Source organism: Pagrus pagrus, assembly GCF_965226575.1.
Source record: "Pagrus pagrus genome assembly, chromosome: 7".
Lineage (NCBI taxonomy): Eukaryota > Metazoa > Chordata > Actinopteri > Spariformes > Sparidae > Pagrus > Pagrus pagrus.
The window spans coordinates 17,238,431-17,254,005 of record NC_140191.1 but is presented as its reverse complement, the minus strand read 5'-3'; the positions used below and the strand labels follow the sequence as shown (position 1 = coordinate 17,254,005).

Genomic DNA, 15,575 nt, shown 5'->3' with positions numbered 1-15,575 from the left:
TTTCATCCGATTTGAATGTACATATCTGTAGAGGGATGAACAAGATTTAAACGGAGAGGGGGGAAAAAAAACTCCTTTATTTAGTTCTAGTAAACAGCCTGTAATAAATCATAGAAACTGTCAGTGGTGGTGAAAGCTTCTCGTTTGACTCCTCCTTGCTGGTGCGGTTCCTCATTATTTTCATCCTCAATCACGTCATAAACGTGAGTCTGTGAAGGGGAGGTTTTGTATTAGGACATGTCAGCTTGACAACAAAACCAAAAGCAAAGATTTTAACAGCTATTTCTTGCACAGTTATTGTTTCTTTAGCATCTCCTCTTACCATTCCAATACTTGACTGTTCATTTCCTGCAACAGAAAGTTAGGACAGCATTAATCAGTCAGGTATTATGACATCTTCATTACAATTCTCAAAAACGTTCTTATACGAGAAGAATAAAAAGTTGACTTGTAAGCTTCTGCAAACCACACATACGTTAGATTTGTACTTTTCTTTCACATCATATCAACATTTCCACATTACATGTCATTTTACATTAATATGAGCTGACTTTCATGTCAGGAGGAGGAGGGGTAGTGGTGGCGTGACATTTCATTGTCTATCATTGATCAATATTGACTCTTCAGGGGGCATTTCAACATTTGTAAACGTGAGACCACTGGATATTTTGATGAGACGTCTGGTCATTTTCCGTCCATGTTTGTGGCCACAAAACAGGAGATTTTTCACAAGATGGTGGGACAATTTGCAGTCGAAATCCGGGTATTTTTAACAACCGCTCTGTTTGTGGCGACAGAAGCAGGTAAGCCAAAACAAGATCTTCTCCTACCCCTAACCCAGTGATTTTGTGCCTCAACCTAACCGGACCACAAGCAACAGCACTGTCACAACATAAAATGGACAACTGCACAAAAAGAAACATAAAGTTGAACATATAAAACGTAAAGTGTCAACATATCCGTGGTTTGCAGAAACATACATTGCCAACATTTACTCTGGTCCACTGGGTTGCCAGAGTCAGTACCTGCATCCTTGTTGTGTTTTCTCTTCATGTACATGTAGAGTCCTCCAGCAGCTATGCATATCAGGAGCCCCAGTGGAAGGGCTAACCACGCAAGTGTTTGCAGAGCTGTAGACATGAACGATTGTCATTTTAAATCAGAAATAAGTTTATGTTTGGGTTGTCTTTAGGAGAAAAGGCAACAATAGCATGATGCGTACTTACAGTTGACGGTGTGCCACTTCTTTAATGCCACCACGGCGCCCTCTCTGCGCGCCATGCAGGTTAATTCATCTGATGTCATTGACCTAACTGGGACAAATATCCTTTTTATGAGAGTGTTATTCTCATGCATTAACTCACTCTGCCAGCTATTTTGGCCACCTTCAGACCAAGTTAAATTGAAGTCTTTTTCACATTTCACAGAGCAGGTGAGCACACAAGTCAGAGTGAGGTTATCTCCTCCTGGACCACGCTCTGAAGCGACTGTAAGGACAAACATGAGAAGAGATGTTTTACTAGTAATGGTGCAAAAAGTGGGTCAGAGTTTATGGTCTGTTTTCGGCACACTCTTTCACACTCACCGTCGAGGGTATGCAGCCTGATTCTGTTTAACACTTTATGCTGATCCGCGGACTCTGAACAATCGTAGTCCCCGGCATGCAGAGCACTCACTTTGCTGATGACCAGTGATGAGTCTGTATTCACATGACACTGGCCTTTACAAGGTGAGATGTCATCTGTCAGCGGCCTTCCACCCATAGCCCAAGCCACGCTGCCACTCACCCCGAGAGAGGAAGCGTTGCTACAAGAGAGTGACACTGACTCACCCACTGCAGTGAACACTTCCTCTATGCCATCTAGGGGAAAGGGAACAACGGGTTACACTTTGCACATCTTAAACCACATCTTTCATCTGGAGTGAAGTTGAGTTTGGTACCTTTGACCGTTGTTGTGTAGCTGGCGGTGGCTTTGAGCGTGTCATTCTGAAACAGCTGACATTTCCATTTTCTGTGATGGTCTGTCGGTTTTTTAGCGATGTTCAGTTGAGAGAGGCAAGGACTGCGATTTTTTGGGTCGAATCTACTTCCATTTAATGGTGTATCATCTTCAGTAGTCCACTTGAAATGTACTCCTGTACTACAACGTCCCTGTCCTACATATGTATTGGGGTAACACTGAAGCTCAATGTCTTTTTGATTCTGGATCTCAGTAACTGGTGAATAAGAAGAAAAATCAAATCATCTCATACTGTCATCAACTTATTTAAGATATAAACTGAAGTACCAAGACAACTCACCGTTAAGAATCTGAAGCCAAACACTAGAGTTGAGTGCTCCATTGTCACAAGAGTAATGTCGTGCGTCATTGAGCACCAGCTGATTGATCTCCAGAGAGCAGTCCTTTAGGAGACGAAGCCGGAGGTCGTTCGGAGCCGTCACCTTTCCGGCCTTCACCACCTGAGGATTTGATTTAAAGTCTCCATACATGTTCCAGTTAATAGAGGAGCAGGATTCAAGAGAGGGTATGCCACATGGCAAAGTAACACGATCTCCTAGTGTAGAAAACATTAAATGATCTGTTGGAGGAGACAAAGAAGAATTAAATTTTCAAATGTACCTGTGTCACAACAATGTCCACTGATAGAACTGAAAACTAAAGGTGTGGGAAGGTCTCAACCCTCCATCATGGACTGAATCTATTTGTAACCACAGCTGATGTGCATGTATTATTCAAGTGAAAGCTCAGGAGTTTGATGAATATGTTTTTTAAAAGTATTATTTGTACTATCTAACAACAACTAACATTTGCTGGTGCCAGTTTCTTAAATGTGATGATCTGCTGTTTTATGATAGTAAACAAGTCTTTGGGTTTTGGAAATTGTAACAAGCATTTTTCAAAGTTATTTGACATTTTATAGAGTAAACGACTAAGCGGTTAATAATGAGAATAATAGAATGATAATAAGAATAGTAATAAGAATAAGAGATTAATCATTGGTTGCAGCTCCATTTTAATTGTGAAAATGTCAATTTTACAAGACCCTATGTAACACATCAACACAGAGAAGTTAACAGTTATTAAATCATATCCTGGATCAACTATACAACAGATTAACATTAAAACATTTTCTTTTTTTCCATAATTACCAAATGACTGAAGTCCAGCTGCTGCGTGAGTCAAAGAAAGAAGAAAAAGTCTTAACAGGGGAAATGAATCCATCCTCCTCTCAGTTTTTCTTGCTTATTACTAAATCCTCTGATAGCAGAAGCTTATTTCAAAACACATTTTCAGGAAGTGGACTCATTGTTTTGTTTAAGACCAGCCCATGAGAGGGGGTCATATCCATCATCTTTCTGTGTTGTTCATGTAACATTTTGTCTGTCTGTCACATGTGTGAATAATAAAACCATATTGTAATACCTGTTATCACTGTTATTTATCAGTCAGGTGCCTATAAATGTTGTAAGTACAAACTCTTCTACAAGATGTGCCTCTGACCCAGTGATGAGGAGGAGGCCTGCTGAACATTTTCCACAGGAGGGAAGGTATTTAAACTTTCGGCAGCATTTGTCCTCTGGGTGGTGCTACCAGACTATCACAGACATGCTTGCCCTTGTACAGCTACTGGTATATAATCAGCTTCAGTTTTACAGTAAGCAGCACATTCCCCAGGTTTTGAATTGTATGCAGCTCCACCTGAACAGTATCCATTCCTTCAAGCTTTCTATCTGACGGCTCCTCAGTTTCCTTTTCCATTCTCGAGAAATCTGATTGATCATTCTTCAACTGGTCTGCCTGGCCTCTGTCTCTGTCTGACGTGTTATTTACTCATGATCAAATACATTTTAATCAGTATATCCAACATTAGAGACAATTAGACAGAAGCATTGATGAGTAACATACATGTGAAGGATCTGGATTTACTTCAGCAGGTAAAAAAAACAAAAAACATTTATCTTTTTACACAATTGCCCAATGTTTTAACAGGCAGCACATCCTCTAGTTCAGGGATTAGTCACCGCTCTTGGTCGTGCTATAACTGAGTAGGACTTGACCTTGAGCACAACACTAGCAACTCCTCTCAAGTCGGGCAGAGAGGCCTCCCCCTCAGGAGGGATGAACTGGAAATCTCTCAGCAAGTAGCCTGTGAACAGAAAGAGCTCCATTCTGGCAACAGACTCCCCCAGGCAGAGACGAGCCCCCCCTCCGAAAGGCATCAGGGCACGTGTGGAGCCTCCTCCTCCCTCCAGAAAGCGCTCTGAAAGGCAGAGAGAGAGAGAGAGAAGTTATTTTTTTTGAGAAAGTGCTGAGCCGAGTGAAAGGAATGCTCTCCACGTCACAGTTAGAGAGCAGTACCTGGTTTGAAGCTGTACGAGTCGGGCCACACTGCAGGATCATGGTGAGCTCCAAACAGATTAGGAATGATGACCGTGTTCTTCGGGATGAAATAACCTGCAATACTAAACATGTGACAATGTCAAGTTAAAAGAGTGTATACAGCAGGTAATACAGTGTGGAAAAAGTTCACAACTCATCGTGCTTCCAGCCTTGTCATTAGGTTAAGGACTGAATATCATGACTGAAACTTTGTAGAAACATGAGTCTGTGGCGGCTTAACAATATCTGATCTTATAGATCTCATCTCTGTTGAGTTGTCTCTAATGTTGCTAGACCTGCTGTCTCTGATGGCTCTGTGCGGCACTGCCAGCGGGGCGACCGGCCTCAGTCTGAGCACCTCATGGACGAGAGCGCACAAGACAGGAAGTCTGTGTCTGTCACTGTACTTGGGGTATCGTCCCTCCAGCACTGTACACATCTCCTCATACACCATGGTCTGCACCTGTAGATTAAAGTAGAGAGGGGAGACACTGAGATAGACTTCAGGGTGTGTAAAGATGGTGTTATATGTAAAAAGGTGCCTCTGCCCTGCCTCTGGTCTGTGCAGGAGGAAGGCCACAGTCCAGCTGAGCCAGGCTGCTGTGGTCTCTGTTCCCCCGATGAGGAGGTCCACGGTGGCCATGTGAACATGAACATCTGTGAGGAGCTGGAGACATGAAGACAGATGTCATTTACTACAAGTATTATTTACAGTATACTACATTCCAAATTCCTTCTCTAATCTGAAATAAAAGTAGATTTCTCAGATTATTTCGTGAAGTTTTAGGAAAACATCTGTTAAAATAAAGAGGTGGATGCTTCCTATAATCCTCCTCAAAATTCACTGTTCGATGCACTCACCACTCCCTGCTCTGTGTTGGGTTGTTTTTCAAGGCCCTGAAGGAGGGATCCTGTTATGGCATCCTCATTTTTTTTGTCTTGTGACTACACAGAAAACAAAACAACAGCTGATAAAAATGGACACAGACTTTAGAGGATAACGTGTCTCAGTTATTATCCTGACTGCTATGATAACAATTATAATCTGAATTTGTAGAACACTTTTCAAAATCTGGGTAACAAAGTCAGCAACATAAAACAGACAAGTCATAAAAACATCAGTTTTTAAAAGAAAAAAATGGGAAAAGGAAAACATTTTTAAAGGAAATAAAGATAGTTTTAAGGTAAATAAAATTCAAGCAAAATCAGGAAAGGCTCTCTGACAAAGGTATGTCTTAAGAGGAGACTTAAAGGAGATCACCAACTCAGATTTCCACAGACTTGCCACACCAAGCAATCCCTCATCTGTGTTATTTAGCCTAATAAAACCTCTCTGATGTTTGTTTTTCAAAATAGTTGAAATGTTTTCTCATTTTTGCCCTTTTCATCAATTTTTCTTACCAACCTTGTAATCGTTGAGATGTTTTCTTATAATTTCATCTCTCCTGGCCACCTCTTTCAGGAGACGGGAAAACACAGGATTGGGTAATTTCTTTGAGAGAACAAATTACATAATGTGTGACATCCCATTCAGAAGATTTGCAAGTCTTTCCTGTGATCTACAGCCAGGATAATGAATATTTACTGACTCTGAGCACGGGGAAGGAGTCCAGGGCAGAAATCCAGGAGGAGCCCCACAGAGCGACAATCTCATTCAGACAGCTGTGCAGCTGCTGCAGCTCCAAGGAACTCTTATCATACTAGAAAACACAGAGATTTACATTTGAACACAACCTTCCAATGAAATACACTGTTTAGTAACATTATGAATAGATTTCTCTAATGCAGAGCGCAAAACAAACAGGCAACCAAACACAGGCCTGCCACATACACAACTATTCATTGATGAGAAACAGATTTTGTAAGAGGGACAAACTGAGCGATGAGAGGACAGACACTCACTTCTTTTCCGAAAGCCAAAGTGGTGATGACATTACTGGCTGCCACTGTGAAATCCTCCGAGAGATCTACGGCACTGCCTTCATACTCCATCAAAACCTAAACACCCAACAAACATTGCTTTTTGGAAACACCCCAACATTTTGCTTTGGTATTTTGTTTTTTAGATGAGTCACCATGTTGTCCACTGGTGCACAATTTGTTCCTCTCGTGTCTTCCGTACCTTCCTCAGATGCAGGGCTTGTCTCTCGATCACATCATGCAGTGACTGCTGGCAGCAACGCTGCAGAGCGCCGTGGACGAGGCGACGATGAGCCCTCCACTCCTCATTGTAGTCTCCCAGAGAGATGGTGTGCCCTCCTCCAGATACAATATCAGCTGATACAAGCCATGAGATATCATAAGGACAAACAATAATACAATAGTCATGAATACTATCATAGAAAAAAGAAGTTTGAGTTGTTTACCTGTATATGAAACTGGTCTCCCGGCAAAGTCTGACCATTTTTTCACCAGTGCTTCTCTGATGACGTCACTACTGTTAAGTACAACCATGGCTGAAAAAACACAGGGATGTTGGTGCGGTGGCCATCTGAAGACAACTATCAACCAAAAATGTTCTTTAAAAAGCTTGTTTTTATTGCAGAATATGAAATAATAAAATCATGCATGATTACTTATGTTTCCACATTTAAGGCGGTAGATGTGTCCGTACCGCTGTGCCAGACTGGTCAGGTGAATTGGCAGGTGATCGTGTGTCAGCTCCATCATATTGCCTATGGGGGTGAAGCTGGGAGGACCTGGGAGGGACGGAGAGGAAGAGCCGGGAAGGAACTGATAGAGATCCTGCAGCAGTCCAGAATCAGCTACTGGGGTGAAGGAGTAAAGAAAGACAAAAGTGAAACAGGGACGATTACAAATCATGAGAAATCATCAAAATAATTACTGTACAATCAGTGTGATCAGGAACAAACATAAAGACAACAAAATAGATGATAACCACCTGTAGACTCACTTCCCTTGTGGACTCCATTTACAGATGTTCCTCTCTGACCAGAACTGCAAATCAGTATAATCAACAGCAGCAAAACCAGGAACAGAGCTCCAACACTGATCAATGATATCTCTATTGCCATCCTGTCTCCTCTCACTGGCGTCCCACTTCAGAAAGCTGGTCAGCGCACTGCTGGCCACATTTATACCGCTAGTCCGCTTAGCAGTCTCTAAGCCTGTTGGTGTTTTGACTAAAATCAAGGACGTCTAAGTGTCAATTTTGCTCAGTGCATCTGATACTAAGATGAATGCAACACTAACAAGAGACTGCCTGATAAACATTGTCAGGACCTGCTGAAGGGCAAACCAACACGCCACAGTTGACATTACAGTCGGTCACACTGGCACTTGTTTACCTTGTAGAGCAGGAAATGAAGAAACTGTTTTCCCATCGATGGATTTGGGTGTTTTAATTCATGTGTACAAAACAAACAAACACAAAAATGACACTTCAGACCCACATCAGCCACATTTATTCCAATGGAGTGAGACAGTGCATATTTAATTACAGTAGTAGTGGGATGGCATACCATGGTGGTGCACAGGAAGGTATTAGAGTCAAAACAAAAACTGTGTTGAAATGGACGGGTCAGGCAGAACAGTAGAACAGTATACAAAAAAAGATGCAATAAAACATTTCTCCACTCCTTTGGTATATTTCCAGAAAACAAAACATGTATAAACTCTTGCACATTGAATCAAATGCACTGATAGCGGTGATTACAGCTATCAAAACCACTGTATAGTGACATGCAGCAACTGTGAGATCCAGTGTCTTGTGGATATCTGCTGTGATTCTCTGTCAGATGTAAGGTTTTCAGGTTGGAGAACCCATGAAGACTGATGTATATTTAACCATGAGTTGCAGGAGAGAACCTGGACGGTCTGAACTTCATCTCAGTGAAGGGGACGGAGGCGTCTTTTCCTTTCCAGTCTATCCAGACTATTCCCTGTATCACAACAGAAACAGAAAGGGGATGATATTTGGTCAGTGCGTTGCATCGTAGAAGATGAAAGGTGTTTAAAGTTCATTAGTGTGAATTGTACCTGATTATTACTGTTGATGCCGTAAAGACCATTGAGGTTGGTCTTGTAGCAGTTCTTGTACCACCAGCCTCCCATGTAGGCCCTGGCACAGTGGATCCCCAGAGGGTCAGGGTCCTTGTCCTTGGCCGAGAATGGACGCCCATTGTGGTACCTCATAGAGTCACCTGACAGAGAAATACAGTGACACTGAGGTATGAATTTTCATGTTTTTACTGTATAATACAGTCAGTGTGTGATGTGTTGATATAAGTGGGATGGTTAGTGTTAGGCTCAAGCGGTCAGACAACAGCGTGTCTCTATGATCCTCTCGCTCCTCCTCGACTACATGATGCTACTTGTTACATGCTACTACTAACACGTTGTCATGGTTTGGGTTTTTTCGTTGAGTTATTCCCTTTTTTATTTTGTAGTTATATCCTCATGTATCTTGTTGTGACTTTCCACTTCCTGTCTTTGTCTCTTTCCTTTCCAGCCCTTCTTCTGTGTACACCTGAGTTTCATCCTGGTTTTTACTTTATTAAGTTTTTCTTTGTTTAGTCTTTTGAATTTTCCCCAGTCTGTTTTGTCACTGTTGTTACCTGCCCTTTTTCTTGCCTGTATTTTTACTTTTGGACTACAGCTCAGATTATTACAGCTTGCTTTTATGTTTCCTAACCTGACTATTGTTGTGTCTGCATCTGCTTCTTTTTGCAAGCTGTAACACTCGTCACTTTGATTATGAAGGTGACACTCCTCTATAGAGTATATAGGCTACAACAGTACAGAATTTAGTATCTTTAGTTTATAATTTAGAGCAGGGGTGCCCAACGTGGGGCCCATGACCCAAATTTGACCCCCCAGATATTTCAAGTAAAATGAAAAAAGATACCTTTTTTGCAAATTATTATAATATAACTGGCTGTTAATGCTGTTTTTTTTGTGAGGCAAACATGCTCTTTAAATAAGGTTATGTAATTATTAATTAATTTTCATTATAAGAGTACGGCTGGCAGAGTGACAGCTCACGGCTGCACAGAAAGTAAAGTAGGAGCCATAGAAAGTTCAAAATCTAAGACTAGGGTTACATATTCCACTAAAAGACGCCTTTGCCCCTGGACTCTGTATTAGGGGATGGTATGTTAGCTAGGGGGATGCATTTTCGTCACTTTGCTAACAAAGGGGATGTCATCCCAGTAATCCCACTCAACGTATGTAATGCACACATTCAGGAAAATTCAACCTTTATACAGTTTTACCTGCAGTTCCAGTGTAACCAGACACTGTGAGAGTGTAGTGACTCTCCGCTGAGGCAATGGAGAAGTTGGCATAGTGGGAATAAGCAGTTTCATTTCCAGCTTGCATATCCACTCTCAGACTCACAGGGCCAACGCTGGTCAGGTTGTGAAGAAGCTCATTTCCTAATAGTGGCAGAAAGGAAGAGTGAGTGGTTTAGGCTGATTCATTACAAAACATTTTGTTGCACATGTGATAAGAAGAAGTTGCTTCAACTGTACCGAGCCAGAACTCCTCGCTGAGGTTTCCAAAGCCAGCGCTGTATTCACTCCAGGTTCTGTGGAAATCTGTCTTTCCATTCATCCTCCTCTGGAACACCTAAAAACACACATTAGATTGTTATTTATAATCTAAATACCATTTCTTCAGTCCAAAGTTTGGTTGAAATAACAGCAGTTTTTTATCTCACCGTCCAGCCACCGCCATCGGTCTCCATGTCACAGTAGACTCTGGCTGCTCGTCCCTCTTTTCCTTGCGGGTAGATGTCCACCTCTCCTGACTGCAGAGCTCCATTCAGCAGCTCCTGAGAGCACTCAGTAGGGAAGGGGAAACGCAGTTTGCCTGAGGGATGAAAAAAAATTAATTACTTAATTATGATAAAGTATTGATAGAGGAGATAAATCAGCAGGGATTGCATTATTTATTCAATACCTGTGATGAATTCTGTGGTGATAACAGATGTGTAGTGTCCATCTCTCTCGCCTTGTACCAGAACAATGTAACGTGACATTGGGAACAGGTCTGTCAGCTTATACTCTGAGATGGATCCATCCAGGATCACCTCCTAATGTGAACACAGGAATGCACAGAAAGTTAATCTCTGATGCAGAAGCTCTCTTTCTTGATACTGTATGTGCTACTAATGAGAGAATATTATCACCTTTGTCTCCTCTCCTGCCACCTGGTAGATCAGTCTGTAGCTGTGATAAACAACAGTTGAAGATCTCCATGCTATCACTGCAGAGCGAGCACCCACCTCACCGGCTTTAACAACTAAGGGACACAAAAATTCATGAGCATTTAGTTCACACCACCCTGTAGACTCGAGTCACGCAAACAAACCTGATCTTGTTTCCTTTATCCGCCTCGCTACTCACCATTAGCGGTAGTAAATGTAGTTGAGATGGCCATACTCTGGAGACTGTCCTTCTGACTCAGCACTTTGACTGTGTACAAGGTGCCTCTCTGCAGGCCTCTCAGCTGGTGCTCCACTGAGTTTCCAGACAGCATCACTGTCACTGTCACATTAGGAGCTGTGGAGGAGAGTTAACAACCCTTAGCTCAGTCATTAGCACTTTGTCATTAGCCGTTGTCGCCACACTCACTCTTTGAGGACTCATAGCTGATGATGAAGCGGTCAACTTTCCCCAGACTGGGAGTCCATTGCAGCACAGCTCTGGTATCTGTCACATTGACAACTTGCAGGTGTGTTGGAGGGGCGGGCACTGCAGTCAAGAGACAATACATCATGTGTTTGTTGCTGTTTTCGCATGTAAAGACAAATAAAGTTGCTGTACACAAAAATGAAGCTTCTCTGACTGTGTACCTGTGGTGATAAGAGATGTGAGGGCGTCGCTCTGGGCTCTGCCTTGTGTAGCAGTCACGCTGATGATGTAGGAGGCTCCAGCAGACAACTTGGACAGGACCACATAAGATTGCTGCCAGTCCACAGTCACAAAGCGGTTCTCCCCTAGAAGGATGACACATCACAAATAACAAACAACAATGAGCAATTCTGAATACAAGATCCACCATGACTGATATTAAAGGTCCCATGTAATTTAATGTTAAGCTGTGACATCACAACCTTACAGAAGTCTAGCTGTTTGTTTAAAGGCACAGTTTCTGAATACAGGCAAAGACATCTCACTTTTATAATATGGGACCGTCAAGCAAGGAAACTGTGACCTGCCCTGACCTGTGACAATGTTGGTGTACATGACCCTGAAGCCGGAGAATGTTGTCTTAGGTTTGGACCAGGAAACGGTGAGAGAAGATTCTGTTACATTGCTGAAAACCATCTCTGTGGCTGGCTCGGGACCTGGTGAGACAAAACAAGGAAGTTTTTATTCAGAAACACAAATTGTTCTGATCATTTCCATGGTAGAAGTAGAGAAATTTTGCAAAAATTACAAATCTATTACAGCTTTGATTACCTGTAACTGCTGTTACTCTGTGAATCTTCGATCTTCTGTCAGCTGCAGTACCATATACATGCAGGACATAGCCAGTGTTTGCCCGAAGGTTACTGAACTCGACAGAACGTACACTGCCAGGGACCACCATGGAGATCCTCTTGGTTTCAGCTTTGCTTCTAGATCCAGCTTTACCGGCGGCAGAAGTTGTGTTGGTGCTCTCACTCTGTACCTGGACTTCAGTCACGTTCTTAGCTGTGGAGGTCTTGTCTCCTTCTAGAGCTTCCTCTTCAAACTCCTCGTGGTCGTCATCGTCACCCTCTGTCTTTGGCTCTCTTCTGATCACAGTGAAGTTCTTGAACATCCCTTGTGGCACTGACCATGTGACAGTGAAGCTGTAGGAGGAGATGTTCACAACCTTTACCGAACCTAATCCTGATCCTCCCATCTTCTTCGCACTCACAGAGCCATGGGTAGTTGTTTTGTCCTGCAGAACTCGAGCCTCGCCTGAAGTTCCTGCAAAGGTTGCGTTCACTAAATACTGACTCTTCTGTGTAACTTTCTCTCTTCCAGTGTTGCCAGCTTCAGCGATTCTGTTGTCAACAGATTGCAGGGTCGTAGTCTCTGCTTTGACCTTCTTGCCTCGTTTGTGTCCAGATGATTGAGTACTATTCTTCTCAGCCAGGGTGGACTGCTCCAAGCTCTCCTTCCCTGCTCTGGTTTTGTTCGTTCCCACGATTTTGGTCAGAACGGTCACAATTTTAGCCGTGCCATTCTTAACGTTACTCTGGGTTACATTGGTGTGAGGTTGGTCTTTAAGATGATCAGATTTAGGATATGTTTTACTGGCAGTTCCTTCCTTCACCAGTTTGAGGTCGGTTTTTTGGACGACTTTTTTAGAGGTCAGGACCATTGTTTTTCCTTTGCCTGCCTCTTCCGGCTTTCTTCCATCGTGTTTCAACAGAACCTGAGCAACTGTTGGGCGACTGGTCTTTGTGACAATTGAAGACTCTTTAATAGTTGTTTTTTTAACAGAAGTTTCTTGTTTTGATTGAGTTTTAACAGGACCTGCTTTAGCATTAGTGGCCACTTTGGATTTAGTGTCGGCCTCTTTGACTTCAGACCCCTTTTTTTGCTCCTTCTTCTGGAAGAGTGTGTGCTCAGCTTTGATGGTTTTCTCCTGCATGTTTTCCTTGTCTTTGTTCACCTGCAGGGTCACTGTTTCAACTGTTACCTTGACCTTTCCTTTGGCAGCTTCTGAAATGGCAGAGCAAAGGTTACAACTAGTCATAGTCTGAGTAAAAACTGACTTTCTCTCGCTTTAAAATGTGTCTGTAATGCACTGGTGGACTCAGGGGGTTTGATCGCCCCTACGCTGGTGCCCACCCCGCATACATTTGGTGCCCTTTTATTTTTATCACCCCTGCCCCTCAAACATCCCGAGTCCGCCACTGCTCTAATGCTACAACATAACAGTGTAGACTCACTTTTATGACAGTCAGCTCCTTGTGCGCACTTACTGCAGTCTGGACCCATGAATCCCTGTTGGCAGACACATTTCCCCTTCTGACATTCCCCATTGCCACTACATTCATTTGGACAGCTTGGAGAACATGGACCTGGGCAGCAACATAAATAACCAACATGATTAAATCCACATCTCTAATGACTTGTGTCAAATGTAATGATCTGGTGAACACAACAGAATCATACATTTGTCCTTCAGGGAGGTCATCTCTCTCTCCAGCCGGGCCACACGTTCTTTCAGCGCCGTCATCTCAGACTCACATCCCCCCGTGCAGCTACCAGGCAACAAGCTGATCTTGTGCGTCATCACCAGAGGAGTGCCAGGCTTCAGCTTCAGCTCCTGCTCCTTAGTGTTGCTGGAGTCGCAGCCTTCGCTGATGACCACCTTGATGGGTTGTGTTGGGGCGAGCTTTTCTTTGCTGGTGGCGGTCTGATTGCCTTTGGAGTTCTTCACATCAGTGGTGGAGGGAGATTTAGCTACAACAGTCTGATTGACAGAGGCTGTGGGCTTGTTTTTGGTGGTTTTAGTGCCACTGGCAGGAGCAGACTTGGATGTTGACTGAACATTTTTAACTGCAGGCTTGTCTTTGTTGCTGGTTGAAGGAGATTTAATTGAGACTGTCTGATTGGCTGCAGGTTGGAGTTTGTCTTTGGTGGTTTTAGCACCACTTGCTGAAGCAGACTTTGTGGATGCTGACTGAACATTTGGAGTTCCTGTGGGGGCAGGCTTGTCTTTGGTAGAAGGGGGTCTAACCAAAACAGTTTGATTGGATGAGGCTGTGTGCTTGTCTTTGTTGGTGATGGTGCCACTGGCTGCTGGCGGGTTGGTTTGAATTACTGCTGGGCCAGGCTTTTTTTTGGCGGTTGCTGTAGTGGATAAAACTGTCTGATTGACTGTGTTTGGCTTTAGGGTTGGGCGAGCGGTCTGTTTGGCGAGAGCAACAGTGGTTTTTGGTTTTGACAGGGTGAAAACGGCATTGGGTTTGGTCACGTCGCTTCCTGATGAGTCTCTCCTCTCATTGGTCGGGGATTGAAAGGAGGGAAATGGGGTGAGAAGGAGGAGAAGTCCTAGAGTAAACAGCATTTTGAGCCAGGAGCAGTAGCCGGTGATGGGATTGCCTTTGGTGGATCTTTATGTATGTTACTGTAAAAATTATGAACTCCTTCCTCTATATTTCTCTGACCACTTGCAAAGAGGATTGTGCCAGCTCTCTCCTAGAAGTGAAAAAAATGAAAGAGCTGAGTTATGACTGAGTTTATTGCATGAAATCTTATGCCAAGTCATTTTAGAACCTTTTTTTAATCTCTTTGCTGGGCATACATGCTCTTTTTCAGCCAGCTTCATATTCACAGAGTTCCCATTCACTCTTTGATGCTCCCTTGTAAAACATACTGGCTAAAAAGAAGCTTTTCTTGAAGCAATTTCAGGTTTCGTGCCTTGCTCAAAAGTTTCCTGTGATAAACAGCTACAGCAAGGGACCACATTACTTACTTTTTTCTTAATTTGGGTGACCATTCAGTCGTAGCGCTGGTCAATTTCTAAAGCTACAGGTTCTCTAAACAGTTTATGCTGTGATCTGATATTGGAGAAGATTCAGTGAGTGAATCTTTCCCAGTGGATGGAAGCATGAGAGCATGTCAAAACATTTCTAAGATACTCTTTAGATTTTGCATCTTACAACAGATGCCTGTATCTTTTATGTGGCAATGTTTTGTGAACTTTCTTTGACCAATTTTGTGCCAGGGAAAAAACATTGGAAACAGATTAAGCATCATGTGTAAAAAATAATATCCTTCACCTGAGAACTGAACAAAATGTTCATGGAAAATGATATTATAAACCTTTATTTTAATGGGCATACTGGTATAAAAACAATCATGCGTTGAAGAATTGCAGCAGTGTTCCAATCAGCCATAATAGTTTATTCAATGGCTTGCCAAACCAAGTCTAATCTAAATTAGTTGATTTTAAACAGGAAGGAAGAAAGTGACCTGAGCGGGAAGAGAGTCTGCTGGAGAGACCAGAGGTAACAGAGCGTCACTGTATAGAACTGAGGGACACTGTACGTCTTTCACTATACAGAAGGTTACATAATCCTCCTGCACCCACAGCTCATAAAACCACTAAAAGAAATACGTCCAGCCTTGGCTTTAAATCTGTAGAAAATCAAATAAACTGTGCAGCATGTAAACACATTAAGCTGCTTTGCTACACAGTAAGCCAATTTTCCAATGTTGCGCTGGGGTGCATAGATTAATT

General features: G+C 42.8%; 3 protein-coding genes across 6 annotated transcripts; all 3 read right to left on the bottom strand.

The window, feature by feature from the left end:
• Positions 1-62: 62 nt before the first annotated feature.
• On the bottom strand, positions 63-3,235 carry LOC311259507 (uncharacterized protein). Its single transcript, XM_084356722.1, has 8 exons — positions 3,152-3,235; positions 2,302-2,580; positions 1,942-2,217; positions 1,586-1,861; positions 1,227-1,487; positions 1,026-1,130; positions 323-348; positions 63-209 (listed from the first exon to the last, which is right to left on the bottom strand). Exons 1-8 carry the CDS (start codon positions 3,222-3,224, stop codon positions 87-89), a joined length of 1,419 nt encoding a protein of 472 aa, XP_084212848.1. The 5' UTR covers positions 3,225-3,235; the 3' UTR covers positions 63-86.
• On the bottom strand, positions 2,996-7,431 carry cyp21a2 (cytochrome P450, family 21, subfamily A, polypeptide 2). Of its 4 annotated transcripts, none has more exons than XM_084356718.1 (12): positions 7,285-7,431; positions 6,959-7,150; positions 6,749-6,838; positions 6,505-6,659; positions 6,285-6,380; positions 5,972-6,082; positions 5,788-5,874; positions 5,244-5,327; positions 4,936-5,049; positions 4,679-4,845; positions 4,362-4,465; positions 2,996-4,263 (listed from the first exon to the last, which is right to left on the bottom strand). In XM_084356718.1, the coding sequence occupies exons 1-12, from the start codon at positions 7,415-7,417 to the stop codon at positions 4,010-4,012; spliced, it is 1,587 nt and encodes a 528-aa protein (XP_084212844.1). In that variant the 5' UTR covers positions 7,418-7,431; the 3' UTR covers positions 2,996-4,009. The 4 variants fall into 4 exon arrangements, with proteins under 4 accessions (XP_084212844.1, XP_084212845.1, XP_084212846.1 ...); XM_084356719.1 differs by having other exon boundaries at positions 6,959-7,147; XM_084356720.1 differs by having other exon boundaries at positions 7,297-7,431.
• A 413-nt stretch (positions 7,432-7,844) lies between these two features.
• tnxba (tenascin XBa) lies at positions 7,845-14,399 on the bottom strand (the record flags this gene model as incomplete). The annotated part of the gene is made up of 14 exons (XM_084357645.1): positions 7,845-8,284; positions 8,382-8,545; positions 9,617-9,778; positions 9,875-9,971; positions 10,063-10,214; positions 10,305-10,437; positions 10,534-10,646; positions 10,751-10,906; positions 10,979-11,098; positions 11,200-11,343; positions 11,572-11,694; positions 11,810-13,045; positions 13,276-13,407; positions 13,502-14,399. 14 exons carry the CDS (start codon positions 14,397-14,399, stop codon positions 8,186-8,188), a joined length of 3,729 nt encoding a protein of 1,242 aa, XP_084213771.1. The 3' UTR covers positions 7,845-8,185.
• Between the last annotated feature and the right edge of the window lie 1,176 nt (positions 14,400-15,575).